The sequence below is a fragment of the Lepisosteus platostomus genome, chromosome 6 (genome assembly GCF_059453375.1).
Source record: "Lepisosteus platostomus isolate fLepPlt1 chromosome 6, fLepPlt1.hap1, whole genome shotgun sequence".
In the NCBI taxonomy this organism is placed as follows: Eukaryota; Metazoa; Chordata; class Actinopteri; order Semionotiformes; family Lepisosteidae; genus Lepisosteus; species Lepisosteus platostomus.
The window spans coordinates 8601201-8622709 of NC_142616.1; the positions used below are offsets into that span (position 1 = coordinate 8601201).

General features: G+C 38.6%; 2 protein-coding genes across 6 annotated transcripts; one reads left to right on the forward strand and one right to left on the reverse strand.

Annotated features, from left to right (window-relative positions):
- The first annotated feature begins 121 nt into the window (after positions 1–121).
- On the forward strand, positions 122–10486 carry LOC148660027 (zinc finger protein RFP-like). Of its 2 annotated transcripts, none has more exons than XM_088637744.1 (10): positions 122–646; positions 2318–2382; positions 3315–3377; positions 4730–4816; positions 5166–5300; positions 6153–6185; positions 6569–6598; positions 6954–7013; positions 7875–7901; positions 8312–10486. In XM_088637744.1, exons 2-10 carry the CDS (start codon positions 2325–2327, stop codon positions 8863–8865), a joined length of 1047 nt encoding a protein of 348 aa, XP_088493870.1. In that variant the 5' UTR covers positions 122–646; positions 2318–2324; the 3' UTR covers positions 8866–10486. The 2 variants fall into 2 exon arrangements, with proteins under 2 accessions (XP_088493870.1, XP_088493869.1); XM_088637743.1 differs by lacking the exon at positions 122–646 and adding an exon at positions 653–907.
- Positions 10487–10491: 5 nt separating this feature from the next.
- Positions 10492–20888, reverse strand: LOC148660028 (butyrophilin subfamily 1 member A1-like). Of its 4 annotated transcripts, none has more exons than XM_088637691.1 (11): positions 20696–20888; positions 19052–19128; positions 18102–18440; positions 16781–17074; positions 15158–15277; positions 14539–14565; positions 13938–13973; positions 13811–13837; positions 12932–12958; positions 12382–12408; positions 10492–11639 (listed from the first exon to the last, which is right to left on the reverse strand). In XM_088637691.1, exons 1-11 carry the CDS (start codon positions 20701–20703, stop codon positions 11110–11112), a joined length of 1512 nt encoding a protein of 503 aa, XP_088493817.1. In that variant the 5' UTR covers positions 20704–20888; the 3' UTR covers positions 10492–11109. The 4 variants fall into 4 exon arrangements, with proteins under 4 accessions (XP_088493817.1, XP_088493820.1, XP_088493821.1 ...); XM_088637694.1 differs by lacking the exon at positions 20696–20888 and adding an exon at positions 20280–20574 and having other exon boundaries at positions 19052–19189; XM_088637695.1 differs by lacking the exons at positions 19052–19128; positions 20696–20888 and adding exons at positions 19129–19189; positions 20280–20570.
- Between the last annotated feature and the right edge of the window lie 621 nt (positions 20889–21509).

Below are 21509 nucleotides of genomic sequence, written 5' to 3' on the forward strand. Positions count from 1 at the left end.
TAGAGTACAAGATTTCAGTTTGTGCGTTAGTTTGCTGTGTGGAATTATAAGGATAACTTATGTTATGTTTAAGTTATGCTTAAACAAAAAAGATTAGAGGAAACCAGAAGTGTTTTGTAGCGTGCCTCATCCCCAGGTACAGTAAGTGCTTCTGGCCAATATGGTTATGCCTTTTAATGGAATATACTGTGTAGTGACAATATATCTTATGACATGAAACTGACTTCTGTGTGCTGTATAAACAGACACGTTGTGTAGACACCTGTTGTATTCACAAAAGAACCTGTTTAACACCTATGCGCTTTAGATCTTTGCCACTGTGTCTTGATGACCGAGTGGTCAGGGTACCGATGACTACCATCGCGGTAGCCCACACTGAGGAAATGGTTTGGAGAACGTCTGGCGCGGATAGCAGAAGGGGGAGTTTCTCTTGGCCAGCTTGTCCACTCGGGGACAGTCTAGTTTCCCTTGGACGTGTCCGACCGTAACCCAGTTGAGGTTGCGGCTTTCTTAGCTAATGCATTTCGAAAGAAACAGGATACAGAAAGTAGTAAGACGTTCTCCTTAAAATGCGTAACACGAAACCCCGAAATACAGAGGACACAAAATAGGAAGAAACTGAGTCAGGAAAAACCTGATTAAACAGGTAAACTAACAGCGTTGAAATCATATTATGATCCAGGGAAAGGGTGTTTATCTTTTTTCAGTATAGCATGAACAGTTCCTGATTGTTGTAACCACATGACTCATCTCACATGATATTGTAACAGTTCAGTACTGAAGTGCGAGTCGAGTGCTCAACCAGCAGGCTGGTTGCTTTTCCCACCAAAGTAAATAGTTAAAAACAGAACTCTTCTCTTCGGCTATATTTTGTTGAATTAAAACTGATCATGCATAAACCTCACAGGTAAGAGTTTTATTCTTTTATTTAGTTTTATTCTATTATCAGTTATCTGTCGGCTATCCACAGCTGACAATACTGTATATTTTATGTTTTACGGTGTTTTTCAATGCACCGTTACCTGAACAGTAAGTACACTTGATAAAAAAAAAGTTCTAAAGGTTGTTTGGTCAGAAAAGCTGTGCTAGAAATGTTAGTGTATTTTGATTCCATGTGTCTCCAGATATTTAATGTTGTCAACCCGAAAACTTAATTAAATTATACATTTACGATTCCTATACGCGAACCTACAGTACATAGATTAAACCTTACATTTCTACTTACTGTATGCAGCGTTAATTAAAGCAGCGAGAGACTCCACGATCTGCAGGATATTAATCACCAGATAAAAAGGGGTGCGGACCTATGGCAAGTAACGGCAGAGAACTGGTTTTCAATGCTCTAAAGTGAAACCGCCTTACGGTATTTGTAGCATTGTGCGAAATATGAGATCTAGATGCTTTTGAAATAACGACACAGTGCATGCAGTTGTACATTTTTAATCAAAGCCACAGGTGGATTCGTCGGTAAACAATCCTGCCTAACAGCTGTTAGGGTCTGAGTTCGATAACTGATTGGGGGCGCTCTCTTTGTGATCTTTACAACTTTTCCTTGCTCTTTCCGGGTGCTCTTTTGTAACCCCCGGATTCAAAGACACTCTGGCCAGATTTGGGGGTGTTTCTGAGTTATCCGTGTGTGTCTTGCCTTGCTTGTTACATTTCAGGGATAGACTCCGGGATACTCCCTTCCCAGGAATAAGACCATTTCCGATGGAAGCTGGAATGTGTCTGTATCATATTGGCATTTTAGCTTTTTTCCCCGACATAAAACATCAACTGCATTTGTAACAAAATGACTGAAGACGAAATTTTTAAAAGTTTTTTTATCAGTTCCGCTTTCTATATTTGCATTTTATATTTGCATACCAGTTGTTTCTTTTCTATATATGACACATAATCATTTTTCTGTAGAATTGGTAATGGTAACTGGTACAACAAACGCTTGTATCGTTATCTGTACTGGTATTGAAAATGATTTATACACAGTGTCGGTGTTTAATTCTTCACTGTGTGCAATAACACTGTGCAACAGCTGCGTTTAGTGTTCTTACAGAATAAGACATTGCACTTTGGTTACAATGGACCTTGAACATATATGATGTTTCACTTATATATATATATTTAAATACAGAATCTTCCATCCTCAATATTAAGAGATCGGCTAGAACATAATTCAGAGGTACTGTATATCATTGTACTATAGAAAAGAAAAAAAACTCAAAATTGTTTTGATCTGATGAAAATCTTGTTTTTAGTCTCCGTTGACGTTGATCTTATAGTTTCATAGAAACAGTCCCACGCTATGTGTTCTTCACAGTTTCACAATGGGGTCCTTCTGGCAGTTGGCACTGCTGGGCTGTCTGTTAAGAGCTTGTGTAGCAGGTAAGTTAGTGAATTTGGTGAGGTGTGTTGTTCTTTTTATTTTTCTTTGCAAAGTGTGAGGACACCATTACGACAGCACATAAGGCAGTGTCATGTCATGTGAATTGTGTTGTAATACTGCTCTATGATAGCACACATGATAGTGTTATTTCATAAGGATTTCTCTATGATAGCACACATGACAGTGTTATTTCATGAGGATTTCTCTATGATAGCACACATGATAGTGTTATTTCATAAGGATTTCTCTATGATAGGACACATGACAGTGTTATTTCATGAGGACTGCTCTATGATAGCACACATGACAGTTATTTGATGAGGATTGCTCTGTGATAGCACACATGCCAGTGTTATTTCATGAGGATTGCTCTGTGATAGCACACATGACAGTGTTATTTCATGAGGACTGCTCTATGATAGCACACATGATAGTGTTATTTCATAAGGATTTCTCTATGATAGCACACATGACAGTGATATTTCATAAGGATTTCTCTATGATAGCACACATGACAGTGTTATTTCATGAGGATTTCTCTATGATAGCACACATGATAGTGTTATTTCATAAGGATTTCTCTATGATAGCACACATGACAGTGTTATTTCATGAGGACTGCTCTATGATAGCACACATGATAGTGTTATTTCATAAGGATTTCTCTATGATAGCACACATGACAGTGTTATTTCATGAGGATTTCTCTATGATAGCACACATGATAGTGTTATTTCATGAGGATTTCTCGATGATAGCACACATGACAGTGTTATTTCATGAGGATTTCTCTATGATAGCACACATGACAGTGATATTTCATGAACACTCCACCCAGACAGGATAGCACACAAGACAGTGCGGCAGTAGTAAAAGAGTTGCTGCTTTTCTCACCACCTGAGTTTCCTTTTGTTGTTTCTTGCTCCTGTAGCTCATCTGTACATGGAAGACCTTCAGGAGCAGAAGAAACAGACTGAGCATATTGAAGAAGAAAGTTTGTATTTTGGTTTTACTTTCAGACGTGTCCTGTCATAAGCCTCGTGATTAACATGGTATGGCAGATGTCCTTCTGCTGAGACCAGGATTTAACCTCTTTCTTCAGCTACAGCAGAAATCCGTAGCATGTGTGAACAAATTGATGACTTATGGGGAAAGAATGAATAAGGGGGAGCTGTAAGGATCCAGACAGCTGCAACATGACCTTGGGTAGCAAGGCTTCAGTCAGAACCAAGAAAAGGGAAACAATACTGAAAACATCACAGTCCCTTACCTAGACTGAGAAACATAAATCTACTTAGAAATAAGCTGTTGTAGCTTCAGGAGTGGCTTCAACACTGTATGTTTCGGTTCTTAGACAATTCTTCTGGCAGGTAATCTCTCCACTGGAAGCCTAAGGGGGGAAATCAGTGTCTGAAACAGCTGCGGTGTCTGGAACAGCTGCAGTACATAAATCCAGATGTGTTCCCTATTCCTGTTATCCTGAGAGCCGTCCTTTTTACCACTTCAATATGATACAGGCATATCACTAAGGGTCCAAAGAGATTTGGAAATTACTGGGTGTCAGGTCAGGGTTGTGAGATGTGTGTTCAACCCCTTTCTCCTTCCTTAATGCCTCCCGGACTCACAGGTGTGGTAGGCAGTGTTTGCTTGGCTGTGTTGTCTCGCAGTGAAATGGCTGAAATCCAAACAGGTTTTTGCCAGGTGGCCTCCCTGAGCCACTCCAGGATGTGGAATCATGCTGTTTGAACACGTTGCTAATATGAGCGTATTTGCCTGAAGCAATTGAGAATGGTATGTTAGGCTTCATCATGGACAGGTGCTGCCCTCCTCAGGATGGATGATGAACTACATAATAATGTTAAGAGTGCGCCCACAAAAACATGCTAGGTAGTAAGTAATTACCCGTGAAAGAGAAAAAAACAACATTGTGTGGCACACTATGTATCATCCATTTTTAGCAACCATATTTTTTGCTGCAGTCATTGAGGGTTCCTGGGGCCTGGGGATCAATTCCTGGGGTGCTGTCTGTGTGGAGTTTGTGTGTTCTCCCTGTGTTTGTGTGGGTTTTCACCAGGTGTCCTGGTTTCGTCCCACAATCCAAAGACATACTGGTAGGTTAATTGGCTCCTGGGAAATGTGGCCCTGGTGTGAGTTTGTGTCCGAGTCTGTGTCTGTGTGTGTGTGTCCTGTGGCGGACTCGTGTCCTGTCTAGGGAGAACCCCGCCTTGTGCCTGTTGCATGCTGGGATAGGCTGTGGCTCCCCCTGGATTGGATGAAGCTGTTAGAAAATGGATGGATGGAAATCCCATAACATACAGTCCAACAGATGTTGTTCTTCATTTCTAGGTCTACCACAAAGTGGTAGTTATCGAAGTGGAAGTAATCCAGTCTGGCAGTCCAACAGTTTGACAGATTCATTTGCAAATGCTAAAGGTAAGAAATATTAGAATGTTTCCTTTTTGCCTTTTTGTGCTCAAAATTGATATGCGTGCCTCACATTTCCATTAAAATACATTAGAGAAAGCAAAAGAAAATGCAAAGGGCAGCAAATTGTTTGGTTACTGTAAATTAGTAGACATGAAAACACATGTACATTTCTAGACACAATCTCTCGTCTTCAGTGATATTCTGCTTGTGTTTTTCACATCAAAGCATGTTGATGTGGATGATTTAATCAGAATTAAGGTCTCAGCCACATTACAGGGTGCACTGCTAATGATAAACATTAGGGACAACAGGGCTATAGCACTCAAATTGTTTTTGTTCTGATTCATTTGTCCAGATATTCAGACTGAAGTCGTTGTGCCCTCCTGGCTAGAGCCAGGCGGAGTTGGACTTCTTTTGGGCCTTGGTATTGGAATTGGAATTGGAATTGGACTAACTTGCTTGTACTTAAAAATCAGAAACCAACAACAAGGTATGTTTTACGATCTAAAGCTGCATGTCAGCCAAATTTGTCATCCAAACGTACAACATTTGAAACATTCTTCTTCTCTGTCACATAACCCGGTACTTAGTAGTATATAATAAATACAGTATTTAATAAATAAATAATATTTTAGCATGCTTTCTTTCACATTTTGATCTGAAGAGCAAGTTTTTTTTCTTGTGTAAACAACAGCTTTGTTCCAATCTTAATTTTCTTTTATTGACTGGACGTGTCTCATACTTAAGAAGTGTGTTTATTTCTACGACATTTTTCTGTGAGATATTCTTTAACCCTGCCCCACTAACCTTCTAATAAACTGATTTCTGTACCAAGCCTCAATTGCTTAATTGACCCAGGTACAGAAGATCTCTTTAATAATTAAGTTTAAACTTTATTACATTGAAAACTGCACACTAGTTAATTATGATCAGAGATAAGTAGTGTCTATAGTACACAACTCCATCCTGGGTCTTCTGGTTTTTGTTCCACTCTGGGTAGTCAATTAAACAATTAAGGTAATTATTTTCTTAGACATGTATGGAGTTTTTCTTAATGCTTCTACTTTTGATCACTGAAACAAAATTGCTTCACTGAAGGCACAGTTAGCTTTTAAGTACCCCTGTTCCTGGTTAGAAGTGCTACAACTATACAGGTAAAGAATGAATTAACTATGTAGCTGAAAGTTTTGATTGAAAATAAGCAGAAGGCAGTAGACGTGTAAGGATCTGCATTTGTGACTCCTTGTCTTTATAGTCTTTTATTTACTGAAACTGATAAAACAGTGTGTTAAAAATCGGATGGACTTGAAGTGTTCTGTTACATATTTTTTATATTTTACAGGTAATCATGGAATGAACTATACCCGTCTCTCAGGTGAATTACAGTCCCATGTATGATACTGAATCAGTATTGACCTTGACATTTCAAAACATATCACTTTTCAGATGGACTTTGTTCCAGTTTAATGACACGATTAAGTTTAAATTAAGCCTGTTAAAAATCAGTGCTATTTTAGGAAAGAGTGTCTCTCCTGTTAATGCTGTTGAAAGTGTTTGTAATGCTTTAGAGAAGACTGAGTTTGCATTAATAATGTTATAGGAGTCTTCATAGCTGGCTCTTGTGTCCAGAGTAAGACTGTGGCCTTCAGGCTGTAACAATAATCATTCACATTCTCCAGCCATTCTCATGTGTTTCACAGTCTAAACTGCATTTTATCAGGTAATTCATAAATGATTGGTGTTTGTCTTCACCTACAGGAACCAGGGAAAACGTAAGAGAAGGAGATGGTAAGTACTGTACAGTTGTTAGTAAAACAGTTCTTAAAAGTAATATATGAAGAAACTGAAAACTATAGTCTATCCTACTCTTATATGTATAATCAGAAAAATATGACAGCTAAGATGGCATTAGTAAAGGCTCTTGTTGAGTTCAGTAGGTACTTGTACTTGTAGGTGATTGCAAGTGAATCAGTTTGTGCATAACATTATCAGTAAAATAGACTGTGTGGCCTTCAGGCTGTAAGATTTATCTGTCACATTCATCTAGAGCTTTTTGCCACACAGTGTTTTAATACAATTTATACATGTGAAGCCTATTTTAGTGGGCAATTATTAATTTATTGGTGTGTGTCTTGACTTACAGGTAAGAAGGAAGGAGCTGGAGAAAGTGCTAAACAGTGGTCAGGAGAAGGAGAAGTAGCTGGTAGGTACTAAACAGTAGTCAGTTAAAGAACGTATCTGTTTATTAAATGATATATTGGAAAAACTGGAAACCAGCGTACTCTTCAGTGTATATTTGGCAAAGGAAGGTTTTTGTTGAGTTTTAGGAGGTACCACACTGTTTTCCAGATAGAGTAACAGTATTATAGACTGCAGGCTGTAAGATTTATCTTTTAAAATCATGTAGAGATTTTTGCCACCCATGTAAGAAGGAATTCACCAATTTTTTGAATTTATTTGGCACTTCTGAATTGTTTTGTACACACCTTTCTGTTAGTTGTTCTGTTCTGCCAGTTAAACTAAGTATCAAGTGTTCCTAATACTATTAAGGAATATATTTAAAACAGACTAGGATAATTTATCCCACCCTTGTATAACCAGCAAGATAAAACAACTGTAACATTTCACACATGATTACGTTTTTTTTTCCTTCCTTTCCTTGACTCTGAAGTTATGCTTTCATTTTTAAAGTTTTTTAGTAGATTCCAGTTGAAGAAAAACAGTTATTTGATAAAGTCAGATACTTGTGGATTAGGGTATGTTGGCACATACTGTATGTGCAGAATTCTTTCTTCCCTCATCCTCTTTTTGATTCTGTAGAACTCAAGACAAACCCATTAAATATTTGTCATGAGCATTGTTTTCTCAGACACCGTGGACTGAAACGGGAGTGACTTCTGTACGAAGATGTTTTGTTAAATTTAAAATGTTAAAACAGTCTTAACATGGAGAAAAAACAAGGGTTTTTGCAATGGTTTATAGGTTTTGAAACTGAGCAAGATTTACTCAAACATGTAACATTCATTAACCATACTCATTGTCTTGTTGGCTTCATGTCTTTCAGATCTCCCTGATGTACGCTTGTTGGAAGGTAGGTTATTTCTCATTCATTCATTTCTAGAATTTATTAACTTTTATTTCTTAATTATTCACAGACAAATGTAATGCCAGCTTATGGAGCTATGAAAAGGAGGCATTTTGTTTCTGGGTGTCTTCAACAAACTTTCCAGCCATTTTGTTTAATATGCCCTTAAAAAAACAGGCAACATTAGATGCGTAGAATAGATCTGTTCTTGCAACTAAATTGCTAGCTACAATTGTGGTATGAATAGTCGCTTATTTTCTGCACTGTTTGTTGTGTTTTTATAAAGTTCAAGTAGGACTCACAGCTGAAGAAGGTACCGCAGATGAAACTTATCATCTCCTTTTTGCATGGGACAAACCTTTACCTGTTCCATTGTGTATTTACGTTCGACCATTTTAAGATGTTTTTCTCCACAGTCTTAATAAACCTGGATATGAACACTATCAACCCCTACCTGATAGTGTCAGAAGATGGCAGATCAGTGAGGTGGACAGAGCAGCGCCAGAATCTCATTGACATCCCAGAGAAGTTTGATGAATACCCCTGTGTGCTGGGCAACAGGTTACCAGCAGAGTTGAGGCGTGGGTGTTACTGGGAGGTGGAGGTTGGAAACAAGAAGTCCTGGGAGCTGGGAGTGGCCCGAGACTCAGTGAGCAGGAAGGGGCAACTGAGTCTGAGCCCTGGAGCTGGGTTTTGGGTCCTGAGTCTTTGGGATGGGAAGCTGATGGCCCTGACTGACCCAGAGACCCGACTGGACACAGGTGTTCTCACAAGAGTGGGGATCTACCTGGACTATGAGAAGAAGAAGGTCCGCTTCTACAATGTTGATAAAGATTCCAACAAAAGTGAGAAAAAACGACTCATCTACATTTTTGATGAGGAAATCGACAGGACTGTCCGTCCTTTTTTCTCCCCTGGGAACAGCGATCAGGACCCTCTGATCATATCTCCCAATGCAAGAATGCCATAATGGGAATTGAATTATCTTCAATACACTACTGCAAATTAGTTTTATGACAAAATATACGACTGTATGGGCGTGAGGCCTGGTGACCATTTTGGATTTCTTGGAATATCCTTATTGACCCTTAGTATAAAAGCATGAGACACAAAATTTCATATTTAATGAAGTTGTGTATGTGAATAACAAACTCTTTCTAAAAGAAGTAGTTCTGAAATCAATTTGTTTGAGACCTTTGAAACTTATGGTAGATATTCCCAAAATTTAATTTTAGGAATGTCAGTTAACCTTAATTCATGCTTAACCAGTTACTCAATTCATGTTCAAACATCAAGTGTTTGAAGGGAGTTCATGTATAAAATGGAACTGTGGGGAATTTCATTCTTTTTGTGAGCTGTGCTTTTTTATTTATTTTTTTTACCATATTTTTTTGGTCCTGACCCTTAATTTTATTAAAATTAATCAAGTACTGAATTGCAATAAGTTTCAGTTTATTTTGTTTTTAGTTAGGAGTTGTCAGTACATAGAATTCGGTAATACAAAGAGCAGCAAAAATAATATACTGTTGATGTACTTGTGGTTATCAACTTTTTTGTCAATCATTTCAGTGCAGATCCTCCTTTTATTTCATTTACTTCCTTCATAACTAAAAGCATTCAACTGTTGCACAATGAAAATGTTACAGATCCTGTAGGGATTTTATTATCTTATTGTTGTTTTTAGACTCCGACAGCTAATTGACAGTTTTTTTTTTCATCTTTATGGTACTGGAAGAGTTCTGACTGAGCAATGTTGTTGAATGTTGTTTTTTATCATGGTACTGTATTGTATTATTGTTGTATATGTTATATGTTTTTTTGTGTTTAGGAGGTTTTGATGTGCAAGACAAAGTCAATTAGGGGCAACAAAGGTTCATTCATTCCATTTTGCTTTTGTCTGAGCACATCTTAATATTAAGAATACAAAAGAAACATTTCATGCCCATGCCATTCTGGTGAAATGAGCAAAGTAGTTGAGGTAATAGAGTTAAAAAGTTTCTTGTAAAGTGGAGTCTAGGTTTCTAGTTCAGTAAACACACATAGCCTTGAGGGTCTGGCATACTGCCCAGCTGCCACTATGTGACACCTGCACCCTTGTTTGCCTTTTCCTTGTCCTTGTACTCCTGCTGATCGGGCTCTGTTCTCTTGGGATCACCAGTGATACAAGATTGCACGAACCTGCTTAACATTCTATATAAGCTAGGAAAGACCCCCTGTAATTTGAGCTATTTTGTTTTAATGCAAGCTTTGCTCCTGTATGCACTGGGGTGGACCAGTGGCTCGGTGGCTAAGGATCTGCACCTGTGGCTGGAAGGTGGCTGTTTCAAATCCCGCGGCTGGCAGAGGAATCCTACTCCGTTGGGCCCCTGAGCTTGCCTCCTAACCCCAGCTGCTCCAGGGGTGCTGTATAAATGGCTGACCCTGCACTCTGACCCCTAGGTTCTCTCTCCATGTCTGTGTGTCTCATGTAGAGCAAGCTGGGGTATGCGAAAAGACAAATTCCTAATGCAAGAAATTGTATATGGCCAATAAAGTGATCTTATCTTATAACTTAAACCTAAATAAATGATGATTAAAAAAATAAGAAAAAATGCTCTTATTACCATTATCAAACAATTTAATAATATATTAAAAACAATTGAGAGCTATATACACTAGCTCAATTAAACAATAAAACATTCTTTATTGTCAATTCCACAGCTTTCTTTTGGAGCCATAATTTAATTACCACATAACAAGATGTTCATTCACATGCAAACCAAATCCTGATTTTTGCCATTTTGAAGTACAAATAATATATTTTAAAGAACTATTTAACAACACAGCAATGTCCTAAGTAGAAGAAAAAAAGAAAAAACAGTTAAAAGTAGAAAATAAGCATACAAGTAATGATATGGAAATGTAAGTAAAATTATATATGAACGTTTTTAACATTAAAAATTGCAACTGAACTGCAACTCTAAAAGATCTGTGAAACAGAAAGTGCCCATAAATCTTTCAGAATGCAAGTTTAACAAATCTTTAGGCTACCCAAAGATTTACTGTACTGGTGATCTCTCCAGTTTTGTCCAAAAAATCAAATGAACTCCCCTGGTTTTTTATTGGCTGCTATCATGTTCATACCTAGCAGGCCTGCACTTTCAGTATGTTCTTCCTTACTTCACCTCTTGAGCCATTCTTGCATCTGCTGGCCTTAAAAGGCTTTAGATTTGTGTTATGATGCGTTTCCGGCTACAGGAGAGATGGTGAGTGGTGTTCTACATGGGGGGTCAGTGCCAAAAAATGGGAAGAGTTTCTCCTTGAAGGTGTCGTTGAAAGTGTGGATGTGAGACCTTAGCTCAGCGTTGTAAAAGGAGACGTGCCCCTCCTCGGAATCCACATACACCCCCAACCTCTGGGGCTTCAGGCTTGAATGAAGAGGAGTCTCTTGTTTTCCAGCAACAAAAAATTTATCATCCCGGAGGCCTAAAGCCCAGTATCCTGCTGAGGGGTCAATAGATAGTTTCCCAGACCTCTTCGCTGACTCCTTGGAGACTCCAACATACCACTGAGTCTTCTCCCCCACAGTCACCTCCCAGTATTGTCTGCCCTTGGTGAAGCCCTCCTCACCCAGGACACAGGGCAGCCGCTCAAATCTCTTCTCACTGGGAGGGACGTCCTTTTTATCTCCCAGTGTCACAGTCTTGCCATCCTCGGATATTATAAGGCTTTCCTGTGCTGTTTCAGGATCCAGTCTCACATCGACTAAAGAGAAGAAAAAAAAATGCTGTAAAAAGGAGGGTTTATGTGTTGTGTTTTTACCTTTCTAACAAAACTGCATAAAACATTAAGATTTGGAGTTGCAGCCTCAGTCATAACTATAATCGGAACATTTTAGACAAACACATATCAATACGCACACTCCAACTGGCACAACATGGGAGGTCTACATCCACTAAAAAAATAGGTCTTCATTACATATAAATATACACTATATATACAGTTTCAAGGAAAAAAGAGAGAAAAGTATATAAAGCCCATTTCACATTGTAAATTCAATGTTTAATATAAAAAAAAGATCAAATACAATAATATATTAACATCTTGTATTTAATGTGGAAGTATAAATTAGAGCCTGGATTTGATGGTGTGTCCACAATAACCTTGAACTTCAATTCAACTTTTTATTTTATTGTGTAATTGCAAATGTAACCACACAATGTAACCACACACAATTAACAGTAAAATTGGTTTATTCACTGTAGAGCCATTCAATATTCTTTTCAGTATCTGTGCACCTTCTCTTTAAAATGTGTTTTCAAGCTTTGTAAAGGTACTGTGTACTTTTGTGCAAATTAAAATGTCACAAAAACATGACACCATGTGGACTGTGCATACACACATACCAAACCATTCCACACAACGTGTCAAAATCAAAATTAAAAACCATAAGAAAACTGAATAAGAAATGGAAAACATTCTCATCTAAGTAAAATGAAGATGTTACCTGCAGCACTGCAAATCCAGTGCCAAACTAGAAGAATAAAAGACACCATTACACACTGCATTACTACATATAAATAATAAATTAATAAAATTTATAACAGAATGTTAAGCCACCAGCTGTGATTGTACCATATTACTGTACATTAGGAAACATTACTGGTTCAAATGATCAGTAACAATAATTCCTTACACTTATATAGTGCTTTTTTAGACACTCAAAGCGCTTTACAGGTAATGAGGACTCCCCCTCCACCACCACTAATAATATTAGTAATTACTGTTTTAAATTGATCGCTTTCTCTGTTTTCAGGGAAATTATTTCAACAAGCCACATCCGTATCTAAAATGAGCTCTATATGCACTTTCTGTTCAATATGGTTTCACTTATCACACGAATACCAGATTTCTCAGCCAGTCAGTGAATGCATAAAATGATTTAAAAATGAATACATAATATAAAACATTTGTATTGATGCTTTGACAGGTTGATAGACTGTAAGGTTACAAATGAGTAAAACTGGTATAAAGACAATTAAAATAATAATTCTTACCTGAATTTGGGATAATCTTTACAGCATCTGTACAAGACAGGAGTATAAAAGATTTAAATGTAGATACAAAAAATCTTGTGCTTATGGTACACAAGGAACAATACTCATCATACCACCCTAATGTAAAGTGGTAACTATTATGATTCCCTACACAAGAGATTGTACTATACTAATAAAACTGTTGTAATTCAGGGGGTTAATAAAATATCTTCCCTTGAGGATATATACAAAATACAGTTAAATATATAAATGTGTATATGCAAGATGTCCTTTTAATAGCAAAGGTGCAGTGCTTTATCCATCTCTTGAACACTGAAGACAGAGCCCCGTTTAATACGGTGTGTCTGATCTTTAACTGCATGTGAATTGCATTTCCTCTTCATTTCCTGTAGGGTAAATTTCCTGTTTTGTCTACAGTAGAAATTAAACACTGGCAAATCTGAAGATAGGAAGTTGGGGAGGAATGGGTTTTGGGCACAGAACTTCAATCTTCAAAGTTCTGTTTGCCTGCCAGTACTCCTTTAACGAACTCTGAGACACGTTAATTGCTGGAGTGCTGTGTGGAGGTCCTAATGGATGTTGAAAAAGAGGATCAAACAGCTCCTACCAGGCACGGGTCTACGGGTCACTAGACGTCAATTCCCAGAATTCAGTGCTCAAGCATCCCTCCATTAAGCCCATGGTCACTGTCCCTGCAGCAATCCCTCTGGATCGTTTCATAGGGGCAGAGCTTCCGAATCGACCTCAGGACCCTCAAGCTAAATCCAGACTACTGCATGTGCTTAAATCATCATTTAATAAACTCTCAGAAGCGTGATTTTGCTTTTGGCTGTGTGGTAAAGAGATGTTCGTTCTAGCTTTTGTATAATTGACACCCACCTTTTACGCGGGTCTGATCCTCGCAATCTGCAAGAGCAAAAACAGGATTATATCTCACAGTCAGTATATATTTCTCCTCTTTCAAATGTGTTGGAAAAGTCAACATGCAGTCAGCAATGGCATTTACCTCTCCTCGTTTTTTCCAGTTGTGAAGTGATAGAATCTGTAAAACAGTTCAAAAAGCAATCAGATTTCTTTTCAATGCAAATGTGAAGAAAACATTTTTAAAACTTAAAAACAGTACACATACCATACATAGACGCTCTACGTATATCAGGATTAGCCAAGTGAGTGATACAGATTCAGAGCTAAAGCCGGAATCAGCTAATTAGAGAGAAGTGCTCTAACGCGCTGTGGAAAGAGATGAAGGCGGAAGGCCACCACACAGACATCAAATGTTGTGGTTCACAATCTCAAGATTTCACTTTTGATACTTAGGTTTAATATTAAAGACTGTGTTGCTTGTTTCATGATTAGAAAATTAATGCACCAAAATAAAAGTGAATAATTTAATGAATTCCCAAAAAACATGTACTTTTGCACCTTAACTGTAAAATACCAAAAATAAGAATTCAGTTCATGGTACCTCTGTTATTAGTAAAATTTCAAAAGTGGGAATGAAGAGTGAAATGCATTCTTTACCTCTAATCCCCTTGTTAGTCAAAATACTTTTTAGTTTTTATTTCACAGCATAATTACAAACATTGAGCCAAGAATATAAAACTTACCACATTGGCTGAGCTTCTCCTTACAGGCTGAATGAAAATAGAGATGTTCTGGGTTAGAAAAAGTGCACAGTTGTATTGCAGTATTGCTAATGTAGCTCATGCTATCTGCACCAGACAATTGGAAAATACTGGATTTCCAGATCAGTCATTATCTAATTGCATGTGAAGAAGAATACTAGTGATGCACATTCTGTAACTGTACTTTGACCTATTCAGCTAGGTGTCTGAAGGTGTTCTGATGATCTAAGGCCAGGTGGAGAGAGGACAGACCCCGCCAGAGAGGCCAGGACCAGCGAGGAAGTTCTGAACTTTAAGTCTGCCCAGTCAGTGGAACAGTAAGGCACCACTTTGATTTCTCAATATCTTTTCTTGCTGAAACCATGAATTACAGAATCCTGTTGCTGGTAGGTCTGCTGTAGTTCTTTGTGTATACACTCATGACATTAAGGGCCGTGTGGCCCAAAATATGTCAGAGAATACTATAATTGTTCAAGTAAAAAACCACTTGCACAATCGATACCATGCACTGAGTCCAATTTTGATTAAATTATTCCAAGTAGTCTAGGACGGGGAAGATGCACATGGATAACTGATATGAATGGAAGAAGGACGGGGATACCTCTTTCTTGGCTGCGGATATTAAGACATGCGACTGCCATGGACATCAGGGCCAGTGCAAAGGCTATCACAACAACCGAGACATAGAGCCTCACAGGGTGGGTGCTTTCAAAGAAGTGATCTGGAAGAAAAATCAGGTTGGGTTATTTTCTTGCAATCTGCAGCCATAGCTACAGTACTGTATATGTCACGACGGTGTCCTTCAGCTAGCAGTTGCCGTGGGAATCCATCACATTTTCACACGGGCTCATGGTTTTCTCAGGGCTTGCTGCTAGCTGTTCCCGCTTTTTTTTTTATTTAGAGCTGAGGTACCACTTTGGCGGCACTTCATCATTTTTCACTTCGCCCCGGCTTTTCTTCGCTGGCTCTACAGCTTTGACTCTCCACGTATCTCCACTGTGCAAGACAGTCCTTCACACTGTGCAGCAGCTGCAGGCTCAAGCCTGCCCTGCAGACCTGCTTTCTCAGGAGGCTGGCTTGCTCTCGTACCCAAGGCTCCCCGTTTCCCACCGGCGGACTCTGTTTGACAGCACTTTTGGCTTCAAGACAGTGCTTCGCTCTGCGCAGCAGCCTCAGATTCAAGCCCGAACTCCATCCCACAATTATTCTTTTCACTGGACACTGCGTTGACCCTTGAACTTGCCAATCTGCACCCCTAACACTCCTGAGGGCTGCCCTACAACCAGCAGGCTGTGTTTAGCAACCTCTCTTCACCAGGGATGCAGTTAGCAGGTTTCTCCTGGGACTGTCGTGCCTCCCCATTTCTTTTCCTTCCTATTACTGACTGGCCTGTGCTGATTAAGCCCTGCCAGACAGGAATCAATTATTTCATTTTCACCTTTCACATTTTTTACTTTCCGGTCTCTTGCACTTGGGTTCTAACAAATCACCACCTGTGCAGCTGTATTCAGATTTGACATTACACTGTAACAGTTAATGAAACAACATGTTCTTCAGGTTCCTTCTTAGCTGTACATCACTTACAGAGGAATTAAGGAGGTACCCTTTAGAGAGAAAACAAGTCAATGTCAACCTTTAAAACCACTGGAAAGTTAAACCAAAGAGCAATATTCCATGTATTCAATGTTGGATACAGTCATCAACAAAGCTCACTAGATCATTGGCTCTCATCCTTTCAAACACAATGCCCCCCTTTCACTTAAAACAAAACCACAGCTTCCCCCCTTTGGTGTATGGGTGCATAATTGAATTTAAACATTTTAAATTATTTATTTTCAATTGCTATGTGCAAACGTAATCTTACATTTAATTTCTACTTAAAAAACAGTGAAATGGTTTGAAGGTAGTAGGATCCAAATTCACATTTGAACTTCAGTTCATTTAATCTAAGAGTTTGCCTCAACCATTATCTATATGAGCGCTGATGCCACAAGCTTTGACATTCTCAGTTTTTTGGAAGAAAGAGCACAAAATGAGTTACTTTCACCATCAGGTCTGTAGTGGTGCTTATTTCTGCTCATCAAAAGTGCAGAAAATCCAGCCCTGCGCAGTGAAAGCCCTGAAGAATGTATCACCAAGCTCTTAGCTTTCAAACTGGGAGTCTTATAAACTGCAGTAGACTTCTACCACACAACCTGCTTACCCTTTGAGCAAATTCACCTACCGTTGATTTTTACGGAGGTCCTGAGCTGTGCTGTATGTGCTGTACGGTCCTTTGGGCCAACCACACAGGTGACCTCTTCATTACTGGACCTCATCATGTAGAGGTGACTGGAGACGGAGAAGGGACTGTTCTTGTCCTGCTGCCTGGCTGGCTCTGCTGTAAATGTGATGTTTCTTCCTTTCTTATCCATCCAAACCATCTGAGGCTCAGGGTACCAGCCCTGAGAGCTGCACCTCAGCTTCAAAGAGTCTTTCTCAAGCTTTTCAACTTCAATCAGGGGAACAGAGCCTTGGCCTGTGGACAGATTAATTTCACATTCAAACACAACAAGTATTCATAAGTGGATAAGACATGGGCGAGAACAAATGACAGGGCTAACGTCTGTCCCAGTTATAAAAAAGACAAAGGTGTGTATATAATTTTATGTCAGGATTTTCCAGTGTAACTTTTTCTTCTATCCTGAAGTTATGCTGGAATAAGAACTAATTTCCATTATGATTCTTAATTGATATTATTAAAGGGGGAGGGGGCAACAACTAAAATACAAATTAATGGAAACACCATGTGAATCAATATTGTAGATGGTCTGAATAACTGAATTTCATTTTTGAGAATTTAATATAACATAATATGTGATTTGCACTGGATGGAGCGATGACTCTGTGGCTAAGGATCTGTGCCTGTGGCTGGAAGGTTGCTGGTTCAAATCCCGTGGCTGGCAGAGGAATCCTATTCCATTGGGCCCCTGAGCAAGGCCCTTAACCCTAGCTGCTCCAGGGGTGCTGTATAAATAGCTTACCCTGTGCTCTGACCGCAAGCTTCTCTCCCTGTCTGTGTGTTTCATGGAGAGAAGCTGGGGTATGTGAACAGACAAATTCCTCATACAAGAAATTGTACAGGGCTAATAAAGTAATCTTAACTTATGCAGGTTGCGAGAATAAAAACCAGCATGTTTATGTTTACAATGAAAAGCAAGCTCACAAACTTTTATGCAAGGACTGTAGAGCTATGGGTTAATAAACATTAATACTGCTGAAAAGCACACACAGCTGTCTTAATTTAAGGATTCACCGCACCACCTGGCACTTTAGAGAGTAGTGAAGTCCCACGTCAGATTATTTGCCATGACGCAGTGCTGTCTCTGTCATATTGTGGCATTTGCTGAGGTCTAGTGACTGACACCTCACGCCTTCACCTCACACTTTCATGCCTTTAGAATGCAATTCACAATTAATGCATTCGAAATGGCTACATCTGTATATCTGACTTACACAACTCAGCAGCGTGTTGACAATAATAGATGACAAGAACATGGACTCACGTTTAACAGTTAACTGCAGCTGGGGTTCCGCAAACGATTCTAGTCTGCTGACATGACACTTGTAGGGGCCTTCATCTGAGATCTTGACTTCTTTGAGCAGCAGGGAGACATTGCCTTTCTCCAGCTCTGTACTGAAGAGTGAAGCTCTGCCCTCATAGCCCGATCCTACTGTCTCCATCTTGTCTTTGTACAGATAGACGTATTCACTGAACTTCTGCCTGAACCACCTCACGTGCATGCCTATCACACTGGTCTGAGGTGAGAGTTTACAGGGCAGGACAATGTCGCTGCCCTCATCAGCGACCACAGGGACCAGAGGCACGATGACTTCAAATTTATCTACAGTGGAACAAAGGCAAAACAAGAGTTGGTGTGACATTACTATGTTCTGAACCACACTTGGCATGATTACTGATATGACAGATCTTTAGGACATACATACAAAGCAGAATTCAATAACATAAAAGACCATTCAGTCTGTAGGAGCTAGTTATTATCTATGCTGAGAATTGTGTTTGCCAGTCTTCATTTTCAAAGGCTGCAGCTTCTATGCCTCTGCAAAGTGATGCTAATTCATTCTGTAAAGGATTTCTTTAACATTCTTTGCTAGTTTCTTTAAAAACAGTAGGAGAGAAAGAAGACATTCCATGAAAAAGGAAATTGGCAGGAAGACAAAACAAGAGGATGCACTAATCAGACAGGTTTTAGAGAAAGCACCTGACCACATGATCACTGTGTTAAAATGTTGACTAGCTTTATTTAATTCCATGAAATTGTTTTTAAAAAAAGCAGATAAGACAGAATATTGTTTTCCATCCTGTTTTTGAAAAAATATTTTTGTTTAAAAACTTACTTGTGAATAAAGGACTGGCTGTCTGAAAACTATTAGTAATTTAACTTGAATCTAAAATGAGCAATTTTGTCTGCACCAGACTGATGCTCATCCTTACCTTGCTGAAAAGCTCCTGGGCAGAAGCACACAAGGACAAGTTTAACACAGACACAGATGCTTAGTTTCATGGTGTACCTGTGGAGAAAACCAGTCACCTTCTTTCAGTTTGGGGCTGAATGTTTTCCAAAACCATCAGCTGTAAGGAAACCAATAATCTGATTCAACGCTTTATGAAAATTCAGTTGTTGTGTTTTCATGACTGTGAGTAGACAGTAAGTCTATTATCATTAAAGTCTCCCTTCACCATCTTTTGATAAGGATATATTGAAACAACTTGTCACACAGTGTTATTATAATAGGTAAATATGAAGAACTTTTGAATTCACAATATACAGTATGTGCAAATATGGACTTTTAAAGTATCTTCTAAGCCAATATCAAACCGATTGAAGACTGTAAAATTGTCAAACATGAAACAAATAAAAATAATACAATTACTGAACTGAAAGTTGATTTGATCAATTTTTCAGGATGTTGAATGACGAACTGAATTGAGCAAATGGTTCTAATTAGATTAACGGTTCTAATTCTTGATACAGTATATATTTAAAAACAATGCAGTAGCATCCAGCAGCCAGATCACCCTGCCACTCACAACTGGCAACCCCTTGAAGCTAAGCAGGTGTGAGCCTGGTCAGTACCTGGATGGAGACTCCTGGGAAAGCTCAGGTTGCTGCTGGAAGAGGTGTTAGTGGTGTAGGGATGCAAGGTCACAGTGAAGGTTTGAGATGAGTTTAATTGTAATGAGAATGGCCACTGCTGAAGAATACGGAACGAGTCACACACAAGGTGTATTTTCCACAGTGCCCCAGATTTCAACAGTTTTACCCCACTAGCGCACATATTGACATAACTCATGCGCACCTTCAGTGATATAAACAACATTTGTACATACTGTATCACAATTTAATAAAAGTATCATATATTCATGAACATCGTGTAACTTACATAGCCTTTAAAAGGGTTTTAAACACTTCTAAACTTTTTTGAGCGAAACGGTAAACAAATAGTAAAAATAGCAATGATACAAATAAAAAAGAATGTCTTTTTAAAACAATAACAATAACGAACAACAAAACAATAAGCAATAAAATGAAAAATATACAGAAGGAACGCAAATTGTTTAGGAAAAATCACCACCGCCCATTCCCAGTACTCTCAGGAACATACTTAAATCCGTTCATGGATATATTATACTGTATATAGAAATAAATGTATTTATTTACCGTGATCTGTAAAAGTAACCGGCCTCGCACTCCCAGTGTTATTTCAAAAACAGTAACGAATTATTAAGGAATACTAACTACAACAAACAATAAAATGTCTCGATGGAAAGCAGCGATGTCCCCACAAAATGGAGGTTTGGAATACTTTCACTTTCACTGGTGAAAAGGTAAGGAAGGGTATTAACGCCACTGAGAAAAACATTTTTTTTGCATTTAAACGAGAAACCTTTTGCGTTTATACGAGTTAACTTTGCATTAAAATGCGAGAATTATTCGTGAACAATATTACCTACTTTATTAATATTTTGCAATATAAATGCAATAATACCATCCTATGCAAAGTAGCATTGACTTTGACAACTTTGACTTTACAAACGTTACAGTAATAATAAACCAACAGTAGGTTTAAATCTTACCGTGACATAATCGTAAATATATTCTAAAGACCTTTTACAGTACATATTTCTGTAGGGAAACCCCGTCAGTTCTACTTTTCACAGAAACGGCGAAAACGACACACGTTTTACCGCAATGTAACCGCAAAGGGTTCTCGTGTAAAAGTAAAAAATATATATTTTCCTTCATGACGCTAATACAGTAAGTGTAACTGAAGAGCTCTTGTGATGGTGGATAAACACTGACTGTAAGGAAGGGATCTGGATGGAAACAGGTATTTTCTGTACAAGTTAATTTCAGAACAGTCTGAACAAACTTAAGTAGAGAATTCCATATAACTCAAAAATATTTTAAACTGCGTAACTGAATAATACAACAATAACACAGGGAATATGTTCACATTAGCTTCCGGAGAAAGGGAAATCCCCGAGAATTGTGTATAGGGAAATTTCTTCACGGCGAGCCTGAAACACTTACTGAGTCTGATCATATGACACGTTAAATATTAACAAGAACAAAGTCAGTGCCTCAGAGGGACATACCGTGTGCATTCAGTCACCAAAGTGAGGTTAACTTATTTCTATGGAAGCCCGTTTCCGCCAGGAAGTAAAAAACGCGCTATAGTATGGAGATATGAAGTCGCAATTCTGAGTTTTCAAGTCGTAATTCTGTGATACGAAGTCGAAATTCTGAGATACTAAGTCGCAATTGCGAGATACTATAGCGCGTTTTTTTTCTACTCCCTGGCGGAAACGGGCTTCCATATATTTCAGCCAGGGTGTAATGAAGACATCTCTGGATAATGTGAGAGTTGTGCTGTGCAGTTCTGTGGTG

Bases quoted from the DNA above. Each gene is read 5' to 3' on its own strand.
- LOC148660028 (XM_088637691.1), bottom strand. The intron at 17,075-18,101 runs GTGAGTCCATGT...ATCTGTCCACAG, and splicing joins GCTGCAGTTAACTGTTAAAC to GCCAAGGCTCTGTTCCCCTG. The intron at 14,566-15,157 runs GTATCCCCGTCC...ATTTTCATTCAG, and splicing joins TATCCGCAGCCAAGAAAGAG to CCTGTAAGGAGAAGCTCAGC.
- LOC148660027 (XM_088637743.1), top strand. The intron at 3,378-4,729 runs GTTTGTATTTTG...CTTCATTTCTAG, and splicing joins TGAGCATATTGAAGAAGAAA to GTCTACCACAAAGTGGTAGT. The intron at 7,014-7,874 runs GTAGGTACTAAA...CATGTCTTTCAG, and splicing joins AGGAGAAGGAGAAGTAGCTG to ATCTCCCTGATGTACGCTTG.